This window comes from Trachemys scripta, chromosome 8 (assembly GCF_013100865.1).
Source record: "Trachemys scripta elegans isolate TJP31775 chromosome 8, CAS_Tse_1.0, whole genome shotgun sequence".
Lineage (NCBI taxonomy): Eukaryota > Metazoa > Chordata > Testudines > Emydidae > Trachemys > Trachemys scripta.
In genome coordinates this window covers 50227133-50252505 of record NC_048305.1, presented here as the reverse complement: position 1 = coordinate 50252505, position 25373 = coordinate 50227133, and the positions used below count along the sequence as shown (strand labels likewise).

Here is a 25373-nt window from a genome sequence, read left to right as displayed (position 1 = left end):
AAAAAACACTTCTCCATGCATCTGAAGAAGTGGGTTTTTTTACCCACAAAAGCTTATGCCCAAATAAATCTGTTAGTCTTTAAGGTGCCACCGGACTCCTCATTGTTTTTATGGAATCAGACTAACACGGCTGCCCCTCTGGTATCTCTTAACCAGCTTCTGATCCATTACAATACTTTGCCTATCACTTCATGTTTATTTATTTTCTTTAATAGCCTCATGTGAGGGACTTTGATCCAGATTCTCAAGGTATTTAGGTGCCTAAATCCCATTAAAACCAATGGGCATTAGGCTCCTTTGAGGATCTGGATCTTTGTCAAAAGCTTTGTTTTTTGAAGTCTGCTTGTTCTTTGGCCTCTTCAGAACTGAGGCAGGTATGCATGCTACAATGTGTGAAGTGAGGTCTGTGTGGTGGAAACACCTATTGATTGAATGCAAAGCTGTCCCCCTCCTTCACAAAAGAAGAGACGGGCTTGAACCAAAGCCTTCAATCCATGCTTGAGTTTTGGCAAAGTTCAGATCCAGATTCAAACATCCCAGCTCTGGCTCTAATGCCAAGCTAACCCCCACCCCACCCCCTTTAGTTGAAGCGCTTGACTCAAATGTTGCAGCAGGTGCCTAGCTCTGCTTACGATTTCAGGCTGGATGATCCCAGAGGTAAATGCAAGGCTTTGAGACATCAGACTAACCCACTGCCTTCTGCACGCCTCTTAGGGAACACAGAATCAGGGGTATGCACTGGAAAGGAGCCGAGAAAGGCCTGGTGATGAAGGGAGGGGATAGGGGATACACATGGACAGTCAGAGGGGGTTGAAGAGAAGGAGTATGACTGAGAAGCTGGTTGTAGGAAAATAAGTGTCAGTCACAAGTGGCTGAGCCTTGAAAATGATTCTTGATAGCCAAAGGAATGGATTCCACAGAGATCTGCCTTCCTCAACAAGCGAGTGGAGCACTCTGCAGCTGAGAAGCCAGCCCCAAAATCCACGGCTCTGTGAGCATTCAGCACGCTGAAGAAAGGAACTGGTAAAAATAACTTTAAAACAGCGCTCCAGTGGCTGTTTAGAATTTGAAGGTTTGAACATCCCACGCTATGAAAGCAGAAGGTCAAGGTCTGGCATGCAGGTGCCGGGAGCAATTACTTCCAGTTACTTAAGTGTTGCTCAGTAAGATGTTTTGACTGCAAAGAGTAAAGGGCTCTGCCAGAAATGTCTGAGAGCGGAGAGAGGGAGGGAAGGGAGGGGGAAAAAGGAGGGAAATAGAAGAAAGAGAAAAAGAAAAAGACATGCACAAGAGAAGGAAACATGAACCACATCAGTTCCGTTTGAACAGCAGCTGTCTGTGCCCCACTGGGAGAGCACCTCCTGCTCACACCTTTTTATTGGGGCTGATTTAGGGGCCTGTTCCCAAGCCTACTGAAGGCAGTGGGAATCTTTCCATTAACTTCGCTGGGTGTTGGATCAGGATCTAAAAAAGTGACTAGATCTGGCATATGTACTGATGTTTGCCAGGAGGAGCCGTCGGTGCTAATGCCTGGTGCTGATGGCCTGCTCTGGAAGTGTTCACATCTCTTTTTTAGTTCTCTTGAAATCACAAAAGGAAGCCTGTGAATTGTACACACAGCTAATCTGTGAACCCAGCGTTGCTACTACTGCAGCCCCTGCTGCCTCTCTCTGTGTGCTACCCCAGCGGGGGAGTTCTGGCTCTGTAGGGCTAGACAGAAGCATGCTATGGAGGGGAGAGAACAAGAACTCCCCTTGGAAGCTGCACAGCCCATAGGGCAGCCCTGCCTGCTCCCCCCCCCCCCCCTCTGGCCAGAATTGTAGCCCCTCTGCTCTCAAAACGAGAAAAAGGAACTTTTCTGAATCTCTCTCCAAAGCTTCTCTTGGGGCTCAAGGCAGTAAATTTGGATGGACCCACATCACTTACCTTCTTACTCTGAGCCTCTCTGGCACATCTGCGCCGACTCGCTTGGTGTGGCCACAGTCAGGCCTGACATTAAGATTCCCTTGCTCATTTCCAGATGAACCCCCAATCACAGCTCCCCTGGAGAGGAACACCTGTCCTAAGGAAGCACTCTTCCTGTGCTCCGTCCCCACCCCAAGGGGCTGGCCGTCTCAAGTATAACAGCCCCTAGTTGGGATGAATGCAGGACTCCTAGCTCCAAAGCACAGGCCTCTACTGCACATGCTGAAGGCAACAGGGTCTGATCCAGAGCCCACTCAAGTCAATCGGAGTCTTGCCACTGACTCCACTGGGCTTTGGATTAGATCGCTGGCCCCACCTGCCTGCCCATGCCCTATGAGAGTTGTAGCAGGCAGCTGCCCCCTGTGCACCAGCCACAGAGGGAGAAGCTGACACATGGGAGTCACATAAGGGGACTGGCTTACCCAGGTGGCTGAGGGCCTCTTTATCCCATGGCCAGGTGGCGGCACCGGCCAGCTCCTCCCGCACCGAGCTGGCAAAGTAGACGTTGAGGAAGTGTGTGCTGTTCAGCTGCAGTGCCTCCTTCAGCTCCTTCACGCTCATGTACGCCCTGCAGGGACAGGGAACGGGAGACAGTCAGCAGATATCTCAGTGCAGCAGGAAGGAGTAGGATTGTGCTGAACTGGTGTAGGACAGGGCCCTGGGAGAGGCCTTGGAACAACCAGAGCAGAAGCTGCCCCAGAGAATCCATCCCTTGAGATCCAGTGCATTCTGGGACAGTCTGGGAAGGCTTGGCCAGTTTTAGGGAGACGTCCAACCAGACTGTTAATTCGTTACCTTAATGCGGAGTCGTATCATGTTAGTTAAAGGGCTTGGGCAGAGATGCAACCAAACAAATATAAATAATTCTTGCTATTTATAGTCTCTCCCTAGTTAAGACTGAATTCTGCTCTTAGAGAAGGTACACCTCTACCTCGATATAACGCTGTCCTCGGGAGCCAAAAAATCTTACCGTGTTATAGGTGAAACCGCGTTATATTTGAACTCGCTTTGATCCATCGGAGTGCGCAGCCCCGCCCCCCCCAGAGCACTGCTTTACCACGTTATATCCGAATTCATGTTATATCAGGTGGCATTATATCGAGGTAGCGGTGTACCTGTCCTGGGGCAGCAGGAATCCAGGGGACCCCCAGGAAGAGAGAAAAGGGGGAAGGAGAGAACAATGAGGAGAGGAAATGGGAGGAGAGATGAATGGGGGACTCCAGGGAGAGAGAGGAAAGGAAGAGACCACCCCCACTGTGGGGGAAGAGAAGGGGACTTGCTCTAGGAAAGAGAGAAGGGGGAACTCAAGGGAGAGAAAGGGTGTTCGTCCAAAAGGAGAAAAAGGTGCTTATAACTGTATTGGTTTCAGTGAGACACCCCCAGGTTTCTCAAGGGGCTGAGCTCTCCCTGAAACAGACCGGAAGTAAGATCCTTGCTCTCTCTCTGTTCCTCCATTCATATCTCACCCACCTTCTTTCAATGCTGACCCTTCCCTGCTCCCCTCCCAGCTCTGTACCTGGATCTCTGCTCTGCTCTGCCCTGCTCCTACCGGACTCCTGCCTCCACTTTGCAGCATTCAGTGATGGCAGAGGGACCAAAGAACTAAGCATGGGCCATGGTGAAACAATATGTTCCCGCCTGATATCTGAAGTGAGGAGAGGAATCAATCAGACCAAGAGATATGCATATACAGGCATGCCAAGACACCTCAAGGGCCTCAGAGTTTGGGCAGCCAAAAATGGAGGTGCCTGAAATCATGCGTCATTTCTGAAAGTTTTGGCCATTTCAGAATCCAATCCCTTTCTGCTCCTGCATTCTGCTAGCAACAGCCTCCTCTCTGTTCCTCCATCCTACCCTGGGATGCAGCTCCTGGCATCCAGAGCTTGGCTACCCTGGCAGACTCTGTGAGGCACCTGCCAATGACACTTGAGCGGCTCCTTCTTCCAGCTGCTGTTGGGCGGGTGCCTGAGCGAAGCTAGCCATCAGTCCAAGGGATTCATTATCATCATGTATTAAAGCTTGTAGCGGGGTGGTCACCCCACTCCTGCCCTGAAGGGCTTAAAACAGCCCTGGGAGAGGGCTGGGGCAGGGGAAAAGCTAGGCTGATTGGGGGAAGCAGCCACAGGTGGGGGCCACGCCCCAGTCAGGCCACAGCTGGCCCTATGAGAGGGCTAAGGGCCAGAGACTGAGAGTATGTCTACACTACAAAATTAGGTCGATTTAATAGAAGTCGATTTTTTAGAAATTGACTTGATACAGTTGATTGTGTGTGTCCCCACTAAGCGCATTAAGTCGGCAGTGTGCATCCATAGTATCAAGGCTAGCATCGACTTCCGGAGCGTTGCACTGTGGGTAGCTATCCCACAATTCCCACAGTCTTCGCCACCCATTGGAATTCTGAGTTGAGCTCCCAATGCCTGATGGGGCAAAAACATTGTCGCGGGTGGTTCTGGGTACATGTCATCAGGCCCCCCTCCCTCCCTCCCTCTGTGAAAGCAACGGCAAAAAATCGTTTCTCGCCGTTTTTCCTGGGTTACCTGTGCAGACGACATACCACGGCAAGCATGGAGCCTGCTCAGCTCACTGTCACCATATGTCTCCTGGGTCTGCTGGCAGACGTGGTGCTGCAGTGCTACACAGCAGCATCCCCTTGCCTTGACATGCGGACAGCAGACGGTACAATACGACTGCTAGCCATCGTCGTCGTCCCGTGGGTGCTCTGGCCAAGTTGGTCGGGGACGTGTGAACAAAAATGGGAATGACTCCAGGTCATTCTCTTCTTTAAGTTTCATCTAATGGAGATTCAGTCCTACCTGGAATATCATGCCAGCTGGAGGCTTCTGCCTCAGGCTGCTCTCCCAGTCAGCAGCACTGTGCGGTCGCACCTACTCCAGCCTACCCCTTGCTCCCATGGCTCATGAAGCTTGGACAGTAGTACGGAGCAGTTCATATTGGTGGTAAAATGTGCCTTTGGACGTTTAAAAGCGCGCTGGTGCAGTTTATTGACTCGGTTAGACCTCAGCGAAACCAATATTCCCACCGTTATTACTGCTTGCTGTGTGCTCCACAATATCTGTGAGAGTAAGGGGGAGACGTTTATGGTGGGGTGGGAGGTTGAGACAAATCGCCTGGAAACTGATTACACACAGCCAGACACCAGGGTGCTTAGAAGAGCACAGCAGGGTGCTCTGTGTATCGGAGAAGCTTTGAAAACCAGTTTCATGACTGGCCAGGCTACAGTGTGAAAGTTCTGTTTGTTTCTCCTTGATGAAAACCCGCCCCCTTGGTTCACTCTACTTCCCTGTAAGCCAACCGCCCTCCCCTCCCCCCTTTGATCTCCACTTGCAGAGGCAATAAAGTCATTGTTGTGTCAAATTCTTGCATTCTTTATTAATTCATCACACAAATGGGGGGATAACTGCCAAGGTAGCCCAGGAAGGATGAGGGAGGAGGGAAGCACAGGGGTGGAGTAGTTGTAGGGGCACCCCCTAGAATGGCATGTAGCTCATCATAGAAGCGGCATGTCTGGGGCTCTGACCCGGACTGGCCATTTGCCCCTCTGGTTCTTTGGTAGGCTTCATGCGGCACTGCTGCGGGTCCCTTTTATAATCTCTGTCCTTCATGCCCTTGGATTTGTCTCCCCATACAGCGATCAGATGCAGTAGCTCCCGTTCGGTCCATGCTGGAGCTCTTTTGCAATTCTGGGACTCCATGGTCACCTGTGCTGAGGAGCTCTGCATGGTCACCTGTGCTGATCAGCTCGCTACGCTGGCCAAACAGGAAATGAAATTCAAAAGTTCGCGGGGCTTTTCCTGTCTACCTGGCCAGTACATCTGAGTTGAGAGTGCTGTCCAGAGCGGTCACAATGGAGCACTCTGGGATAGCTCCCAGAGGCCAATACCGTCGAATTACGTCCATACTACTCCAAATTCGACCCAGCAGGGTCGATTTCAGCGCTAATCCCCTCGTCGAGGAGGAGTCAAGAAACTGATTTTAAGAGCCCTTTAAGACGACAAAAATGGCTTCGTCATGTGGACGGGTACAGGGTTAAATCGATCTAACGCTGCTAAATTCGACCTGAACTCATAGTGTAGACCACGGCTGAGAGAGACTCTCTCTAGCTTCATTGAGAGAGAAGGACCTGGCTGCTGGGGAAGCTGAGAAGGGTATCTAGGGTGGAGCAGTGCTGGGGAAGAGCAGAGGGAGCTGGGGGAGCTCCAGCCTAGCAAAGCCCCAGGCTGCACGCCAAGCTAAGGGCCCACAAAAGGGTACTAGGGCTGCAGAGGGGCAGCCCAGATAAAGGCAGAGGCAGCTGCTCCAACCCCCCTTGCCGATGATGAGTGGTTTATAGACTGCAGTCTGCGCAAGGAGTGGGGGCTAGATGATGACTGGTAGTAGCCACTGAGGCAAGGTGGGGATAGGGGGTTGGGGATTCCCCTGGGAGGGGACACCTAGAATGAGGGAGTACTGCGGTGGGCAGAACCCCATGGCAAAGGGCACGGGGTCTGGGAAGGACATGGGGGCCAGCGGCAGGCGAGACACCGGCCTGCAGAGGGCGCTCCGGGCTGGAAGAGCTAATTCCCTGGATAACCAGCAGGAGGCGCCGCACCAGTGAGTTGTTCCCCCACCACAAAGCTCTCACTGCTAATGCATTCATGAATCCCATTAGCCACCTCAATATGGTGATAACCAGCCCCAGCAAATAAGAGGGACATATTTTCTGTGTCCACTCAAAGGACACAGTGTCTGATCCACGACCCACTGAAGTCAGTAAAAAGAGTCCCATTCACTAGAAAGTCTTTGGATCAGGCCCTGAGAGTGACCTGGAGCAACAGATTTCTGGGAGAAAAAACACACCACCATGGGAATGTAGCATTTTAGAGAATAAATATACAGAACAATGCTGATAAAATCATTAATGGTGAAAAAGGCCTCATTTATCACATGCTATCATGATCTTTCCATAGCAATTGGCAGCTTGTAAGTTATATGGTAGGGAGATATTGTGAAGAGAATGCAGCCACTTCTCCCTACTGGGAGCTAGATACCAAGGGAACGCCCCTCCCCCGCTTTCCCCTCAACCATTCATGCAGGCAAACAAAAAATGCAACTGTACTTTATATACCGGCTTTCACAGAAGCTGCAGCATTCAGTGATGGCAGAGAGACCAAAAAACTACGCATGGGCCGGGGTGAAAAGATACTTTCCCATCTGATATCTGGAATGGGGAGAAGACTTAATGAGACCTAGAGATATGCAAATACGCTACTCTGGATGCCAGGGACATAGAGGAGGCTGTGGCTGGCAGAATGCGGGAGCAGAAAGGGATTGGAAGAGAGAAACAAGGCCCCTGAAGCAGGCTAAAAGCAGGCCCAAGGGGCACTGGAAAACCAAAGAGGACATTTTGAATTGGATTCTGAAATGGCCAAAATTTTCAGTATTGACTAGCGATATCAGGCACGTCCATTTTTGGGTACCCGAACTGAAACCACCGCCGGGTGCCTGTTTTCACAAAGCACTGAGTCTGTTTCCTCTGAGAATCAAGCCCTTTGACGGTGTCTCAAGTGCCCCAAAAACGGAGTCACCCCCAAATCACTAGTCACTTTGGGAAACCTTGTCTGGAGCCAGTGGTTGTGCTCCAGGGTGGGGCTGAGAGGACCCCATTTCTTACCAAGTTCCCCCACTTCTCATCACAAGCAGCATTTCCAGAAAACACTTCCCCTGCCATGTAAGTCACAGAGAGCAGCAAAGTTAGGACAATCTGATCCATCTAGGTTGCCTCGCCAGGCCGTCCCCAACATGCGCCATGATGACACCATCTCATCACGAGGGCAGGAGCGATCAGGAAAAGGGACTCCCAGATCATCCCACCTGACCTCCTGCATAATGCAGGCCATCAACAGCACCCGGCACCCACACACTAAATACCACCACACCAACTAGACCAAGTATTGAAACCCTCTGGAGACTACACTATTATGTGACACAGGTTGAGAACACAAGGGACCGAGATGCACCAACGCCGGAGGCCCCTGCAATGTCAGCCAATTGATTAGGTGAGATGTACCCACACGATCCCGACAAACATCCCGTACCTCCGGCTGCAGAGGAAGGTGAAACTCCCCCCCCAAGCTCACTACCGATCTGACCTGAGGGAAATTCCTTCCTGACTTCACAGATGGTGAAGGCACGGGAGCAAGAACCAGCAAGCCAAGCACCCGAGAGAGAGAATGCTCGGTGCCACCTCAGAGCACCAGCCGACCCAGGCCAGTGTCCCATCTCTAGCGGTGGCCATCTCTGATGCTTCAGAGGAAGGAGACGAAAACAAACCAACCAACCAAAAAACACACAAAGCACATTGGGAGGGGGGAAGAAAATCCCTTCCTGAGCCCATAAATAAACCTGGAGGACATTTCTGTGGCATGACTCAGAAGGAACAGAAGCACAAACATAACAGGAATGGAGGTAGGAGAAAAGCTCCCTCATGCACATGGGCTGCTCGGGGGACCCAGGTTTTAAAAATAACATTGCTTCTTGACCTGTGATATCTTGGAAAAACAGCCCCAAGCCCTCCCGAGCCATCCAGATTCCGGGGGCTGACGTCAGCAGTGTTCAGAGGGATATTCCTGACGCCACTCTTCTGGAGACATGATGTTTTTCTGGCCGTCGCCTGCTGGTCCCCTGACACCAGCAACATTTTTTTTTCTACCCTTAATTGTGAGGAACTATAATTTCCTCCCTCGAGAGACTTGTGCAGTTCAGGGCCATGTTAGGGGGTGAGTGATGGGCTAGAGAGAGGAATGGTCCCTGATTTCTCCCACAGCAGCAGCGTAAGCACACAGATCTTCCCGCCAATCTCCCCAAAGACGCTAGAGAGACCAAAACATCTCTGGAATGGACAATTCTCTGATTTCCCTCAATTCCCCTATGAGCATGCAACTGGCGTCTCCGCCTGTCGTTGGCTCAGCTGCCAAAGTTATGCTAGCCCTCGTCCTCGGCAGTTCCGTTATTTTCTCCTGAGGGATGGGGGGGATCAGCCTCCCACCTCCCTCTGCCTCCACACACTGGTCAAGCTACAAGCCTCCCCCCATTCCCCAAATAACTTCCCAGCTCCCCCAAATGGGAGGATTCCAAATTGGACGACACACACGGCCGGCAGGCTGGTGTGAGCTGACATCCAGGAGTAAGGAGTACAAAAACAATGAGGAATAAAACACAGGCTGAAGGAGAAAAAGGAACAGCCATCGGGTTTTCCAAATGAAGCAAAACAAGTGTTTCTTCATCCAAGTATGCAGGCTACTGGTGAGCATCAGCCAAGCTCTCCCCTAGGTTATCCCAGTGCAACCCTGATGAAATCAACTGGAGGAGAATTTAGTAAGCAGGGGTAAAGAACATATATGACTGTAGTGGTCTTGCAAATGAAACATCCTCCTACACTACAGGTGCGCATCTCCTCACGCTATGCCATGCACAAGGCACTGCAGCCTGCAGGGGTAGAGGTGCCACTCTCATTGTGTTGTGCCATGCATTCAGCTCTGCACCTTTGTAGCTGCAATGCCCTCACAGCGTGCAGGAATGGAGGTGTCACTCTGCTTGCTCTGTGCCATGCACTGGGCATGTGGCTCTATGGGGGAGTTAACACCACAGCCTGTAGGGACAGGGCTGCTGCTGCTTTCATCTGCTTAGGCTTCTCCACCGCAGGGGAGGGAGCGTTGTTTGTGCGTAGCCAGGAGAAGGGAAGGGGCGTGGTGCTGTGTTTGGTCAGTGCAGGCTCTAGGAGCTGGAGGGTGCATCTGTGATGCAAGTGTAACCCACATATCCCCTGGGTGTGGTGTTCTGTCCCATCTAGTGGCACCGAGACCACTTAGAGAGAGATAAAATGAGTCTGGCTCTAGAGCCTTAGCTAACAGCCACTTGGCTTTTAGCTCATGCGGTAGAGGCTCATGCACTAAACTCCAGAGATTAGAGGTTCAATCCCGCCTGCAGGTTCAATCCCGCCCGCTGATGACCGGGGTCTGTCTGCATTACAGAAGCCCTTTTCTGGGAGGGAGGAGGGAATAAGTAGGCTTAACTAATAAACTATATGATGGGAAGATTCAGGACCCTGTCGATGGCATGGGCACAAAACAGCCTCCCAGGCTGGGGGGGAGGGGTGAGCTTTCACTGCAGTCTCTGGCATCCAGAGCAGCGTATTTGCATATTTCTAGGTCTCATTAAGTCTTCTCCCCATTCCAGATATCAGATGGGAAAGTATCTTTTCACCCCAGCCCATGCGTAGTTTTTTGAGGCCAGCACATATCCCGCGCTGTAACATAAATCATGCTGAATTCTCTGGGTATTGCTAAGGACGCAGTGTGTAACTCCACAGGAATTCCATTGCTGTTCAAAAATAGGAGCTCCTTCCCTGCCGACAGGCCAGTGAAGATGTGGGGCTGGGAGCAAGCTCCCCAAGTACCCTCCACAGACACTGGGAAATACTTGAGCCAGCCAGCTCCAAGCTAAGTGCCCAAGCTGCTGAAGTCATTTGAGACTCTGGCTGTCTTTTTATGTCCCTCACCAAGCTCCCATTCTGCAGGGAAAGTCCTCTCTCCTGCCCCTGCCAACCGGGGAGGCTCTCCGTTCCCCGGCCCCTGCTGACTGAAGTGGTGTCTCCAGGAAGGGCTTCCCAGCAGTTGGTGCTGGGCTGCCCATGGTGCTTGTGATTAGGTAGGCGTTTCGGCAGAGCATTTGCAACGTGCCAAGGGTGAATGCAGCCAAGAGCAGCCTAGTCTCTCTGAAGCTATATCCAAAGATAGAAGAGAGCGGTGTCTAAGGTGCATGAGCTCCTGCCCAGCACTGGTCGCTGGCATGAGGCTCCCACCCATCCTCACAGTGATAGTGTGATCTCATAGTACAGAGCATCCCTGAGATCCCTTGCTCATCATGCCGGACCAGCCTGAGGCATCGCAGTGTTGTGACCAGGGTTAGTTTGTTTCGCTGAGGTTCACCTTTGCTGGTCGAGTGAGAGGGTCCCACATCCAACTCAGCTTGGAGACTCCAGATTAACAGCTCAGTCTCCAGGGCAGCACCTGTCAAGGTGCCATCCACGTCCATGGACGCGTCACTGCAAGAGCACAACGTCGTCACATCCAAAGCGCTGCCACTAAACTGGGGAGAGAGTCTGGTCGCATGGGAACGATAAAGCATGCCTGAAAGGATCAGGGATGCTTGAAGGATAGCCAGACATTCTCTCAGGATCTAGAGAGGCACAAAGTTCCTGACCAACATCCACTGCCGTCAATAGGAACCACCCCTCACAAGCTTTTATGGGCTGGGACTAGGGCCCAAGAGCTTAAATGCGGGTGTGTGCACATGGGATAAGAGCATCACATAGCCACCTGGACCTGATGACACATCTCTTAGGGACAGACACTGCCAGTTGATGGGGGACCTAGAAAGCAGCTGTTGCTGCCAGTGTGAAGTCAAAGACGTCATTTCATGTTCGAGAAGAAGCGCTGTGCGAAGGCCTTTGATTGGGGGGTGGGGAAATGGAGATGCAGTGCAGATACGCGAGGGACCCAGGGCCCCAGTTGTTCCCCATAGCATGGGGAATTCCTGTTTACGTTAATGGGAGTTATTTGTACCCTGCGGGAGGGAAATCTGGCTTTTGAACTGGAACAGCAGGTAGGCGTGGCAAGGGCTGAGATGCACTGGCAAAGCCGTGAGCATATTCAGCCTGGGGAGAGCTGTGGGGCAGCAGGTCAGAACTGAAGTGCATTGGCAGAGTTGTATGTGGGACCCAGCACTGCAATAGCAAGGGGTGCTGTGAGTGAGGACAGAGGTGCACAGGGAGAGCCATGTGGCTATGCAGCACTGGAATGGCCGTGGAGTTGCAGATCAGGTGCACTGGCAGTGCGTGGGAGCCAGGATAGGGCCAGTAGGTGAGCTGTGGGTGTGGATTGAGGTGCACTGTGAGAGCAGCATGGGTTGAGTCCCTGGCTCTAGCCAGTGCTACCCATCCATCACTTTCATAAGCACCAAGTTCCACAAATTTTGACAGAGAGAAAAACCCATCAACGTATTTCCCTGGGGAAAGGCAGAGTGATTTACCATTGCCGGCCCCTTCACCATCAACTGGACTGAGCCAGTGTCCTGAGCAACACAGGTGGTTGAGTGACCATAAGCAGGGGTGCTGGCAGGGCATTCTACCTGAAGGCTCTATGGCTGCTGGCCCCTGATCCTTGTGGACATGTTGCGAAGCCCACCTTTTCCCTTTGGGCAAGGGATGAGGAGGGAATGGCTTGAGGCTTCAGATAGGAAGTGCCAGAATGGATCAGAGCAGGGGTGCATCTCATCCTGTGTCCTGTCTCTGACCATGCAAAGCACCGGCTGCTCTAGAGGAAGAACCCTGCGGTTAGAGGCAATTGGATAATCTGCCCCCAGGGAAGGTTCCCTCCTGACCCCCAATAGTTAGAGGCTGGATTATGCCTGGAAAGAGCAGGGTTTGGATCTGACTCTGGAAAACTATAGAGATCCCTTTTAGATTTACACATGGGTATCCACCTGCCTGAGCCGGGGAGCAGATCATTAGGCAATACTGCTCTGGGCACAGGATGGGAGCCTGTCGACATGCTTTTAAGAAATAGAAATATAAGCAAGTGCAGATGAAGCATTTCTATTTGCTGCCAGCCAGATAGTCGCTCCGGCTATCGGAGAGCAAGAGCAGAAAATCCAGATGCATTTACAGCTGGGAGCTTCCAGCAGTGCACACAGCTGTCTGAGGGAGTAGGAGAAGGAGCCGGCTGGGTCTGATTAGCATCATGCCTCGGGGTAGTTTGTTTCAAGCTGCACCCTTGCGCATGATAAGCAGCCCTGTGTGTACACACATACCCGCACAAACCACAGACAGATGTTCAGCTCGGAAGGCCCTCACTAGCAAGAAACACACATCACCTTCAAATAAAACCTTTGCTTTGCTTTTCACGTTATATTTTGCAGACTTCGATGCTTCTCTTGCACGATGCCAAACCATCCGCATCAATCAATCGATGGCCCCCAAGTTTCTGGCCGTTACCATAAGAGGGGGAATTCCCTCCACCCCTCTGTGGAAAAGACTGGATGGTTTGCAAATCATATCTGAGGGTAGTCCAGTCTCTAATCAGACTGGAGGCTCTGCTAACCACCTTCCTTTGCCTCCTTTTCCTCCTTCACCTGCCAGTGCTTTGAGCATTATACTGCTGCTTAGCTTGCTGCTTTGAATTTCCTACTGATCAGATGTGTATCAGAGGCTTGGATCACTGAATAACACTGCTTTTATGATGTTTGCATCCATTTCCACACTCCTCCACACCCTCCAATAAACCCAAAGCTAGACAAGCTTCCAAGCTGTCTCCCCTCATCACTTTCCTCTGAGTCACTGGACTGAATCTGGCCTGGTGCATTAAGTGACCAAACGTCATTTTCTGTTGGCTGCTCAGTGACCTGGGGTTTCGGCGGAGTTCCCAGTGGAGAGGGACCTACCCCACGGAGACCCCCACACCGACAGGTAGAGTTGTTGCCAATCTCACCAGCGTTGCCAAGGAGCCAGTGAGGGATCAACCCTGTAGGTGGTCCCTCCATGGCAGAACCTTGCCCAATGCCAGCCCTGGGGCGAGAGGGCTCCAGCCTCCAGGGCTGCGAATCCAGCACATTCCTTCCCGAGAGCTAAATTCTCTTACAAAACAGAAAACCAATTCACCATGCTGTCCCATCGATTCCCAGCCCAAATGCCTCATGGTAGCACCATGTCACAGGGGGCAGGAGTGCCGGATAAGGAAGGAGGCTCAGAGACTGAGCCCTGAACTCCAGACTCACATTTCCTAGAAAGCAGAGTGAGAGATGGGACTCGGGCGGGGGGTGGGGCTGGGGGAGGCGGGTCGAGCACACAGGCACAGCATGGAAACCGGAGGCTGTCAACAGGGAAAGCAAGGCTGCAGTGAGGCTGATTAAAGGAGGCATGAAGGGAGACAGACGAGAGAGATCAAGCTGCTGACTCAATAGGAACCACCTGACCTCTCCTCACATGGGGCACAGCAGACCACGGCTGACGCCAGCAACCAGCCTGCATGTTGCAAGCTATTTCTCTTCAGTGGAGAGAAGGAGCTGCAGAGGCCTAATGGGAAGGGACAGCTGGATCGCAGAGCTGTCTCGCTGTCTGCAGAGGCGATGCATTGGATGCAAATCCTCTCTTCTGCTCTGCTATCCCCCCATTCTCAGTGCCTCTCCTGTGTGCAATCCACGGGGCTCTCACGTTCCCTCTCTCTCTCCAACTGCAGCAATAACAATGCCCTCCCTGCCCCATACCCGCAAATCACTTCCTGTGTGGGATTCAGGGCAACCCTAACCCTTTCCCCCTTACCAACTTAAGTACCAAGAGGCAATCCACAGCATTGCAGCATGCGCGCCCTACTCCTCCGCCACCACACACATGTGCCTGCAGTGCATCCCTCTACCCCACGGCGATTCACAAGCCACAGTGCAGTCTCCATTGCTTCCGGAGCCCCAAACCCCAGTTACCAATTCATGGACCACCCAGACTTGCATCTACAATGAAACCTCCTGAGGCAACCCACAAGGGTGCAGCATCTCTGCTCTCTCCTTATTACCACTGCAACCCCTCCATGCTCTGCAGCACTCCCCACTTCTTTCATTACTAATGCAACTGTGCTCATCCTGACTCAATCGGCAGGGCTACGGGTTCTCAGTGCATACCTCTTACCACAATGCAATCTGCAGGCCCCATACATTCCCATTTCCAGTGCTTCTCCTTTACCCTGAAGCAATCCTCAGGGTTGTACCACACCTGCCCTCTCCTCACTATCAATCACTATTCTTTGCATCATAGCAGCAGCCTAGATCAGGGCCCCATTGTATTAGGCATTGCACAAACACAGACAGTCCCTGCCCCCAAAGAGCTTACAATCGAAATAGACAAGACAGTCAAAGGAAGAACTAATATTCCCACTTTACAGACGGGAACCTGAGGCACAGAGAGATTTAAGTGATTTGTCCAAGGTCATGCAGGGAGTCTGTGGCAGAGCTAGGAACTGAACCCAAGTCTCCTGAGTCCCATTGAACCAGGCTTGGGCTGGACCCTGGGCTCTAGGGCCCTGTGAAATGGGAGGATCCCAGAGCTCGGGCTGCAGCCTGGGCCTGAATATCTACACCACAGTTAAACAGCCCCTTAGAGTCAGCTGGCACGGGCCAGCTGTAGGTGTCTAACTGCAGTGTAGACAGACCCTAAACAATAAATACACTTGGGGGATTAGCCAAGAATCCAGGCAAATGGAAGCACCTAACACCTTGTAAACTTTTACCTGTGGACAACCTGTGCCATATTTGCCATGGTTTATGCAGAAGACATGACTACAAGGTTCTAGGGGCAGTAACCTTTTCATGCACTTGCAGCAATCCTAGTCCTTGTGCGTGAGATCTGCCACTGGACAAATGGAGCTTGTGGGTGAAAATTCTAACACCTGTACGTACACCAGAGTGAGGATTTGAAGGGCGGGCTTTTCCAAAGCTCTCAGTGTGGGCCTAAAACTGTTCCCACTGAAATCACGGGAGCTTTCCCACTGAGGACAGAATTAGCCCAACAAAGGGAATGACTACACTGCAGCTAGAGACGTAGCCGCCCAAGTACTTACCTGGGATGGGATTGTGCACAGGTGGATAGCCCATGCTACCGCCTGTGCTGCCGTGGCTACACCCCGGTTTTAACACGCAAGCTCAATCAAAGCCAGCATGGGTACCTCTCCCCAAGGTGGAAATGATACTTTCCAGCTGCAGTGCAGACATAGCCACTGAGTTCTTTTGAAAATGCCCGTCTGAAGTGCATGCACAGGCGTCTGCAGCTCCAAAACGCACCCAAATGCATCTAGCAATTCACCTAGCAATTGAAGCATTTACACCACGTTCATAACGACAGCCTGAGGCCTGGCTGAACATTTGGCCTGTACAGAAAGGAGGGGGAAAATAAATCCATTAATAAGAGGTAAAACTGACAATGGAAAAGACAGAGGGGAAAGAGTTGGGAGCAGATATGGAAAGAAATAAAGGACATGGAAGAAAGAGAAACAGCAATATCAGATGTTCAACTACTTTACAGAGGGCTGGCTGCTAAAATCTTAGAAACGCACATTTCATTTGGTATATACCAGGAGCCAGTGACGTGAGACAGTAGAAAAGATGCAGTTTGGCACTCATGCTTGTGATGGGAGGGAGGGACCAGTGCTGGGCAGGAGCTCATGCACCTTAGACACCGCTCTCTTCTACCTTTGGACATAGCTTCAGAGAGACTAGGCTGCTCTTGGCTGCATTCACTCTTGGAGCACTGGACTCTTCTCTATGGCTCTGACCCAAAGCCTATTGAAGTCAGTGGAAAGACTCCCACTGACTTCCTCGGCCTTTGGATCAGGCCACGTCTGGGAGGGGATAATATGTTGATGCTGACTTTTTGAATGTTTGGCTTATACAGAACACGTACAGGGAGGGAGGAGGACGGGGGGAACACACAAGGTTGTTTGCATCCATGTAGTTTCAGCGTGCAGGCTTTGACAGAGGCAACTCATTCTAGTACAGACACCAAGATAAAGAATCCCAGGTAGGTTTAACTTTTTGGATTCATGGTACTGTTTCAAAATGGTTTAAAATGGGAGTTCCAAAATGTTCCAGTGAAAGAACCCCCGAAGTCCCATTTTAGGGCTAGACCCTCATCTGGTGTAAATAAGCCTAGTTTTATTGAAGTTGTGCTGATTTTTACCTGCTTTTCATTTCCTCTTTTGTTCAGCTGGCCCAGGGAAGAGGCGGCACAGCCCAGTTTTGCCTGCTGCTGTGGGGGCGGGGAGATCTCTGACCATCAGATCCCTGCTGGCAAGTTGCTATAGCCCAACATCCTGAAGTTCACAGCAAACTTTTAAAGCACAGTTCTCAGGGGAAAAGAAAAAGTCTCTCTGTCCGTGCAGCTTAGAATCTCAGGTCCTGATCCAAAACCCACTGAAGTCACTGGGAGTCTCTCCATGGGGATCACTGGACCTTCATCCTGCACCCTCAGTCCCCCCCCAGGATCCATGTTAGGCTATTAGGGGACAGAAAGGCACAAGCTCTGGGGACAGGATGAAGAATACAATCTGTGTACAACTTAAGAACCACTTCACACCTTTTACAGATCCCTTCCACTGACCCGCTGGTGATCCCCTCCACCTACCCCCACACTTCACTATCCTTACAGCATTAGAACCCTGTCATGTGAAACCTGACTGCTGACTGTATCCATTCTAATAAAAGCAGGGTGGATTTGATTTAAATAAAATTGATTTAAATCACAATTTAAATCACTAGTCAGGAAGACTCAATTTAATCATGGTTTTCTACATAAAAGTGCATTCTTCTTGGTTGTTATAACCTTAATACATATTCTTCACAACTCAGAGATAGATGTAGATTTCATTTTTAGAAGGTACACGCTATACATTTTTAAACAGTGATTTATTTTGAAAACTTTTCAGATTAGTTTTACAGCTATATCAGAAAATGAATGAGTGTTTGGTTATTTCATTTACCAAAGGTAATTGAAGCAGATATTTATGAAGTCACAGGGAGGTGAACTATCTCTAATTCAACAGGTTAATCATTAATAGTTGGAGGATTTTCTTGCCAGGCTGTATTAGGAGGAGAACATCACCAGACAGACATTTAAATTGTTTTATTTAACTAAAACAACAACGTTAAGTATTCTGGATTTTTTTTCTTCAACAGCAAACATATAATATTTTAACAAAACAAGCATATGTCCCTTGCTTCTCACATTTATCTCAAGACTTCTTCTCCTTGTCCAGACCTATTCCACAATCATTGAATTTTCTGAAACTTTGCACTTTTAGAGAGAGGTAAGGGATTGACTCTGTGTACACAAATTTGAAGATGGACAATAGAGTTGAGGTCTGTTATTTCTCACCTCTATATATTATTTATTGATTTATTTAAAAACATTTTTGCTGTTAACAAGCATGTTACCTCTGGAGACACAAATCCACAGTTTGAGAACTGCAAAACTAAGCATCTCTGATGCTATCTTCTAGACTGAGCACTGAGTCCCATTGAGTAGATAGAAAGATTAACCTAAATAATCTATTCAGAAGCCTGTGGAACCCCATAAAATTGGGTCCCTAATCCACGAACTATTGGAACTCATTTACAAAACTTTTCTTAATCATTACATGAATATATTGTCTCATACTATAGAATTAGAATTTATAATCTCTATTCCATGATGAGATATCTTTGAGCTATAATGTATCTTAATTAAAACTATCTTTAGATAGGTTTTTCCTCAAAAAGCATTTTATCAGAAAATTTTGATTTTAAAAAAAAATCCTTGATTTTTATCCACCCTGAATAAAAGCCCCGTGTCCTGCTATTGACTTAACTGAGCCAATTCTCCAGAGAAACGATGTATACTACGTCCTGCATGTACCCATGCACCTCTCCCCTTTCCTCGCACACATTAGATGGTGGAAAACATACATCTGCCTCTATCACAGTCAAGGCTCTGTCACACCCCTCAGAGTAATCCACAGATCTCGCAAACACCCTTCTACCAAGCAGAGCTCTCTACTACTTCGACTGTTCAGCATAGCTACACTGGACACAGACCACACTCACTGTACCCGGCGTACATGCAGATAACAAACGCATGGATGGCTCTCCTAACCCAGCTCGCTATTGACAGAACCCTTTCTAATAAAACTCCTGTGTCCGGCTAATTATACAGCATGCACAATTCTATGCTGAAATGATGCATTGAAGACCCATGTAGCTTTTCCCTTTGCTCACACACAGAGGTGCAGAACATAATACCACAGCTCTGTCACACTCCTCAAAGTCATTCACACACATCCTCATATCACAAACACACCTTTACCAAGCAGTGCTGCCACCACTTACTGTAGGCACACCTAACACACTGACTCTGCCTGGAGTGTATCCAAATAATTATCATTGGCTATTGACAGGAGAACAGAGGGAAGGTGGCATGACTGACCCTTATTTTCCCTTTAATAGTGTTAGATGGAATCCTGTGAGTTGTAAAAGGAGGTGAACTATAGGGTTAGCAGAGTAAAGGTATGTGTGTTAATAGGGCATAATGGGGCATTAGTGAATGAGGGCAGAGTTACGGGTACATGGACAACCTTAACTCTGCATTTCCTGGTTTTCAGAAGCTTGAGTTCAGCTCAGCGTTCTGCAAAGGGACAACATACCACCAAACAACCTTAACTCTGCATTAATGTAGACTTTTTTGCCATTGAATAATAATAAAGATGCGACCTGGAGCTAAGGGGCCTTCCCCTGTGTGGGACTGGGCATCACCAGCTTCCACCCTCTTCAACAGAGTGTGAGGGATGCTTGGCAACAGGATGAAACCTAACATTTAATAATACCTTTTCCTCAGTAGATCTCAAAGCACTTTACAAACGAGACCAGTATCGTTATCCCCATCTTATATATGGGAAAACTGAGGCACAGGGATGGGAAGCAACTTGCCCAAGGTCACCCAGTAGGCCAATGGTAGAGCTGGGAATAGAACCCAGGATTCCCAAGTCACAGATCAGTGCTCTGTCCACACTGCCTCCCATTTAGATGCATTTATTCCTAAAGCTCTCTCATTCAAGGACAATTTTTGCAGCCTCAATATCTGTTAGGGAAAGAACGGGGTGGGGGTGGGGGATTCTTTTCTTCCCAATCTTAAAAAATAAAGTCAAATCTCAGATTTATTTTTAGCTCCAAGAGATTGGGTGTTCCAGCTGGGAGCAGGGCACACTCAAGCCAGCATTCTAATAATGCCTCATTCTTGAATATAAAAAGGACACTTGATAATTTATTGGGGAAGTTTTGTAATGTAATGATTGCATTTTAACCACAGACAAAAAAAATCCAAGGCCGCCTATCATCCCCAGTGTTGCCCTTGGCAGGCGATAATTGCTAGCTTTCGGAATTCTCTCCCCCAAGTCTTCAATCAGCTTTGTTTGCATTGCACTGTTCTGGACGGCTTGAGCTTGGTGGCCCTCAGTACGTTCTCCCCGTGCAAAATGGACAATCCTATTTCCTAAATAAGGGGGTTTGCTGAGCCAAAGAAAACTAAAAACAATACATTCATTTAACAATTCCAATGGTTTCAATGGAGCCTGCCAACCCAAATGCTGTATAAATCATTCCAGAGAGACCTTCTACTGGGAGCTGAAGGAATCCCACCAATTCTCTGCCAGTCTCCTTTCTGCCGCTCATTTTTGTTTTGGGGGGGGGGGGGTCTCTCTAGCTGACAGGATGAGAGATGGTGTCCAGTCTGATGCTGGACTTTAAACTCTATGGGGCTGGGAGAAAGCAGAGGCTAGGCCCCAAGGTTGCTCTGCAGCATCAATGGGATGAAGACAGCAGCATCCATCTGTCTGCAGCCAGAAAGAAGGTCACCATGGTGCAGGGCCTTATACAAGAATTAAAGCAGGGCAAAATTTCATCCCCCGCAACCTCCCTAACTGCTCAAACACAGCTACACTGCCCAATAGTTTGGAACATATGGAAAAGTCCAAGGGAATTTAATAGGGATGAAACCGGTAGAGTTCTATAGAAATTGTCTCCCAAACTTGCTATCAAATTCTTAAATTATCCTGCACAATTTAATGAGGATGATATTCTAGCAATAGAATTCTAAAGCCTGGTTTAAGGATTCTGCATAAAGGCTGTCATGCTCTGTTAAATTCAATAGGAGTTGCCCGTACGTGTTTAAGGCCCTAATTCAGCAGTGCTTAAATGTTTGCTGAATTGGGGACTGAAAATGAATACTGGGTTTGCTTCATTCCTGCACTCCTCCAGTCCAATTCACTGATACTCGTGGAGTTAGACGAGCCTGAACCTGGAGTAACACAGTGGCATATTAGACCCACTGTATCCGACTGAAACTCTGCAAGGTATTTGAGGAAGGTGCTATGTTAATACTCACCAGTACATGAGGCTAACACCCCCATCCTTGCAAAATGCACCAGGGGATCTAGACTGGCCTGCGCATCAATTTCCTCTTCTGTCTGAAAGAGGAACACTCAGCAGCACAGCCCCTCCTAATGCCATGCTGGAGGGGCACACTCAGTAATGACTTCGATCCTAACCCTGCAATGCTCACACCTGAATATGGTAACACCATGAACTGTCCCACTGAATTCACTGGGACTGCTCCCATGGTAAATGGAATCTAAAAGTGTTTGCAGAATCAAGGCCTCAGAGCTTCCTGTCGCTTCCTGAATCACGGCCACACCCTGCCTTGCCCTTCCCTGGATGATCCCACACCCAAAACCCAAGTGGGCCTGCCATGCTTAGCATGTGCACTTTGACAAGCTCACAGCCCAAGGCAGTGTAGCTATCAGCTTCCATTGTCCTTTCCCAGACCTTCCTCTTTTACGTCCTCTTTCGGGACTCCTGTAAACCTGGGGAGATCAAAAGCTACGAAGTGCCATTAGAAACATCAATCATGCAACCTCATCCATCATATAAGGACGTTATCCCCGAACAAAACTATACACCACGTGATATTAATCTAGATACTCCCTCAGCACAAGACAACTTGCGAGGGAAAAGAAAATAGGTGTCACATTCATTATGGTGGTGTGATGGATGAATGGAATTTGCTTTTCGACAGAAAGGAAAAAAGAAAAACTGGCACAAGAAACTCAGGATAAATTGCCATAAAAACATAAGGAATCATGAAAAATAGTGGTAAAAATTAGAAAATCTAAGTAAACCAACAGTGTAATCACAGGAAAGATAAGGCAATAATAACAAACCACTAAAAACGGCTGCTGGACTATGCAATTTCCCTTAACTAACCCAAGGTGGCATAGGTGTAAAAGGTGAATACAGAACCTTCCTCATTCTCTTTGGCCAATAATTGAGAAATATATCTCCTTTGTCTCTCTATCTAGGTTTCTATCACTGTGGGATGAGAACACCCAGAAAATTGTTCCACCAGCCAGGACTATAAGAGTGTATGTCAGCGAATGGCTGAAAGCTGAGTGTGAAATCATTTGAGCACAGACATATTGGGGAAGAAGCTCGCTGGAAGTGCAGAATGGGAAAATGGTCACTTTTGAAAATAAAAAAGGGACTTCGCTCCCATCTAGTGATAGTTCAGCATAAGGAAAATGTGGCTGTATGTGTGTGTGAAATACGTATATCTCAAAAGTGTCTGTGAATGGAAGGACATGTACAGTATGTGCGGGTAGGGGGAAGCTCATTGAATAGGAAACAAGGGATGTGAGATCAATGCTGTGTTTTTAGATTCAGGGCCTTGGTCTCCTTTACACTAAGGCACATTTACATCACTCTAGAAGAGTAAAGAGGCCTCAGAGCAAACGGGAATAAGGTTTTGTCTTCAAAGGTCTGCAGAATGAAACTCACTGGTCTCTGTCATAGACAGAGGGTGCAGCGCAGAACCTTTTCAAAAACTTTTTTCTTTTTTAATGTTTCACAGATTTTGGCTCTGATCTGCCACATCACTTTAACATGTTTAAACATAAGTAGTCCCACTGATTGCAATGGGGCAACTCCCATGCTGAAAGTTAAGCATGGGCTTAAGTGTTTTGCTAAATTGGGGCTTTTGAGCAGCTACAAGGGAAAATCATTTTTACATTTCATATTACACTCCAGCACTATTTTTTTAAGAGGTGATAGTGACCTGGCCATCCTTTCTATTAATTCTGTCCATTTCTAATATGGCGGCTAAACAGTGTAGCTGCGTCAAAGTGAAACAAAATGTCTGTATTTCTCAGGTCTTTCTGTTTCTTTTATCTTATGTTTTTTCTACTCTTGAAAAGGAAGCTAGAAAACTACACTCTTTGGGTCTCCAATCTCATCCATGAGCTAGTCCATTCTGAGCATATTTTTACTCCAAGAACCAATATCTATTATCAGGGGATTCTCTCCTCTTCCCAGACTCTGCCAGGGCCGCTGTCAGAAGGGGTGAGAACAAGTTAGTACTATGGAATGGATGGGTCTTCTTATCTGGGCGTTCTTTTGATAATTCATAGTACATTCTGTCACATGAGTCTCAGAGTGGGTCCATAGTCATCGCTAAAACATTACCTTCATAAAACACCACCTGGTGTTCCAAGCCTCCTCCATTTATTGACAAGATAATGTCATCTTTCCTGACTTTTTCTTTGCAAAAGATTCCATGACCATTGCAGTCAGAGACGGCACCCTTGCGAGGTGACTCTGTTCAGGTCAATAGGTTCAGACTGGCTACTATTAACTCTGACTCTGGCTGAATGGATTATATAAAGAGATTCCATTTACCCATGTGTTCCTCTTAAATAATCCTATTCAACTCGATCAAAGGCCTTCTCTGCAAAATACCAGGCATACACTTTGACTGGGCCAAATGGATCCACTATACTCCTCCTTTCTGACGTTCTGTCTGGTCTCAATTAACCATGCAGCAGTGAGTCTAGCTTATTAGCAAGCATCTTGCTAATTGTCCTGGCATCACTATGTAATAGAGAAATATACCTGAAGCGGCACAATCAATTTTATCTTTGTTGGGTTCAAAGTCAATAAGCTATGGGCTTCTCCCATTGATTCTGAAATTTGTTCAACTACATTACAACACCTCCGTGGAAGCTTTATATAATCCACATGGGAATCCATCAGGCAACTGGCAACTTGCCCTCAGATGTTGGGTCAATTACACTATATCTCCTTGGCATCAATAGGTCCATCAATACTTTCATTGCAGATATGGTAAATTAGCACTTGCCATATCTGGTCTTCACCTAGCTGGCTTTCACTTGCGTATCATAAGGTATTAAAATGACAGCTGGTTGAATTTTTTCAAATTCTGACAAAATTTTGAAATTCAAGGGGGAAAAAAAAAAATCAGGAAAAATTTCAAAATTTCTTGAACTTTCCTTCCCATTTTTCATCCAACTTCACAGAGCTGAACAACATTTTAACATTTCAAATTTTGAAAGGAGAGAAATTTTTAGTTTCAAAAAATATTTTCCTTCTTTTCCCCAACCAGCTCTAACCAAAACTCCCGGCACCTCCCATATTCCTTTTGCTCAGTCACTAGGACCTGGTCTATACTACAGGTTTAGCAGTTAGCTGTAGATGTAAGCTGCCTTGAGTTGACCTAGCTGTGGAAGTGTCTTCACTTAGATTTGGCTCCCGCCGACGTAAGTGCCTCTCTGCACTGATTTTAGTAACACCACCTCCCCAAGCAGTGTAGAGTCACAGTTGATATAATTAGGACAATGCAGTTTCAGTATAGACATTGAATTGTTTACACTGACTGTAACTGGCTTTCAGGAGCCATCCCACAATGTCCCACGCTGACAATACAATAGAGACAAGTGTTCCTGGTGAAGACGCACATTGCCAACACAAGAAGCCGAGTGTGCGCACACAAGCAATTTAATAACTGTGGTGGCTGTATATTGACTTAAATTAGGTTGACGCAACTTGGTAAATGTAGACCTGGCCTAAATCTGCCTTTCCCATGCCTTACTGAGCATGCCCTTCTTCTCTCTTGCCTCTGCTTATAAGCTAATGTTTTCTTCCTCCTTTAGCACTAACAGTGCATCTGCCAGCAGAGAGTTCTCTGAGTTCTATCCAGGAGCCTTACATTGTCCCCTGAGTGTTGCTGAATTTGCGAGCCTGAGCCATGGGAAGCATGGTGGTGGTGTTTGAAGTGAGGGAGGACGCGGAGAGGAGTGAGGAGAAGCAATGGGGAGCTCAGTTTCGGCCACACTTAGGTCACATTGTGCTTTCGGTGCCATAAGTCCTAAGCAAGGAACCATGCATAATTATGATGACCCAGAAGGAATGAGGTTGTGACTCAGTTATAATCTATCCCTGGTTCCTACCTGTTTCCTATGCCATCCCAGTTCGTGGTGCAGGTGACTTCCCCATCCCTGACGATATATGCAGTGCATTGCAGAGGGAAAAGGTGGTGCTATAGCTCTGCCCACTCCCCGCCCACCTACCGAGAGAGAAAGCAACAGCCTTGCGAAGCTGCTCTCCCCACCGTGCTGCTACTTGTGATAGGGGTAGTGACTGCAAGGATGTCTCAGAACACCTCACTCAGCCAGGGTCATAATCTCGCCTTTCCTTTCCTGCATGAACAGTCATGTGCCACTTAAAGATCCCTCATACAAATGTGAGATGCGCTGTCTGCAATCACTGGTTCCAGTACATCTCTCACCCTTTCACATCTGCAGGAAAGGAGCCCAAATGAGCTTCAAGCACAGCAGCATCAAAGCAAATGATGGAAACATTCAAAGGGCTATTCAGGGGGCAGGGTTTTCAGTCTCCACCCAGCTCTGCACTGCTGCCTGATAACAGAATCT

The 25373-nt window shown here is 48.5% G+C and overlaps 1 protein-coding gene across 2 annotated transcripts in view; it reads right to left on the bottom strand.

Annotated features, from left to right (window-relative positions):
- PAPPA2 (pappalysin 2) overlaps positions 1-25373 on the bottom strand; it is a 172939-nt gene that overhangs the window by 120577 nt on the left and 26989 nt on the right. For both annotated transcript variants that reach the window (XM_034779976.1, XM_034779977.1), the window contains exon 3: positions 2388-2533. In XM_034779976.1, the coding sequence (XP_034635867.1) occupies positions 2388-2533 (146 nt within the window). The remainder of the gene's footprint in view (positions 1-2387; positions 2534-25373) is intronic.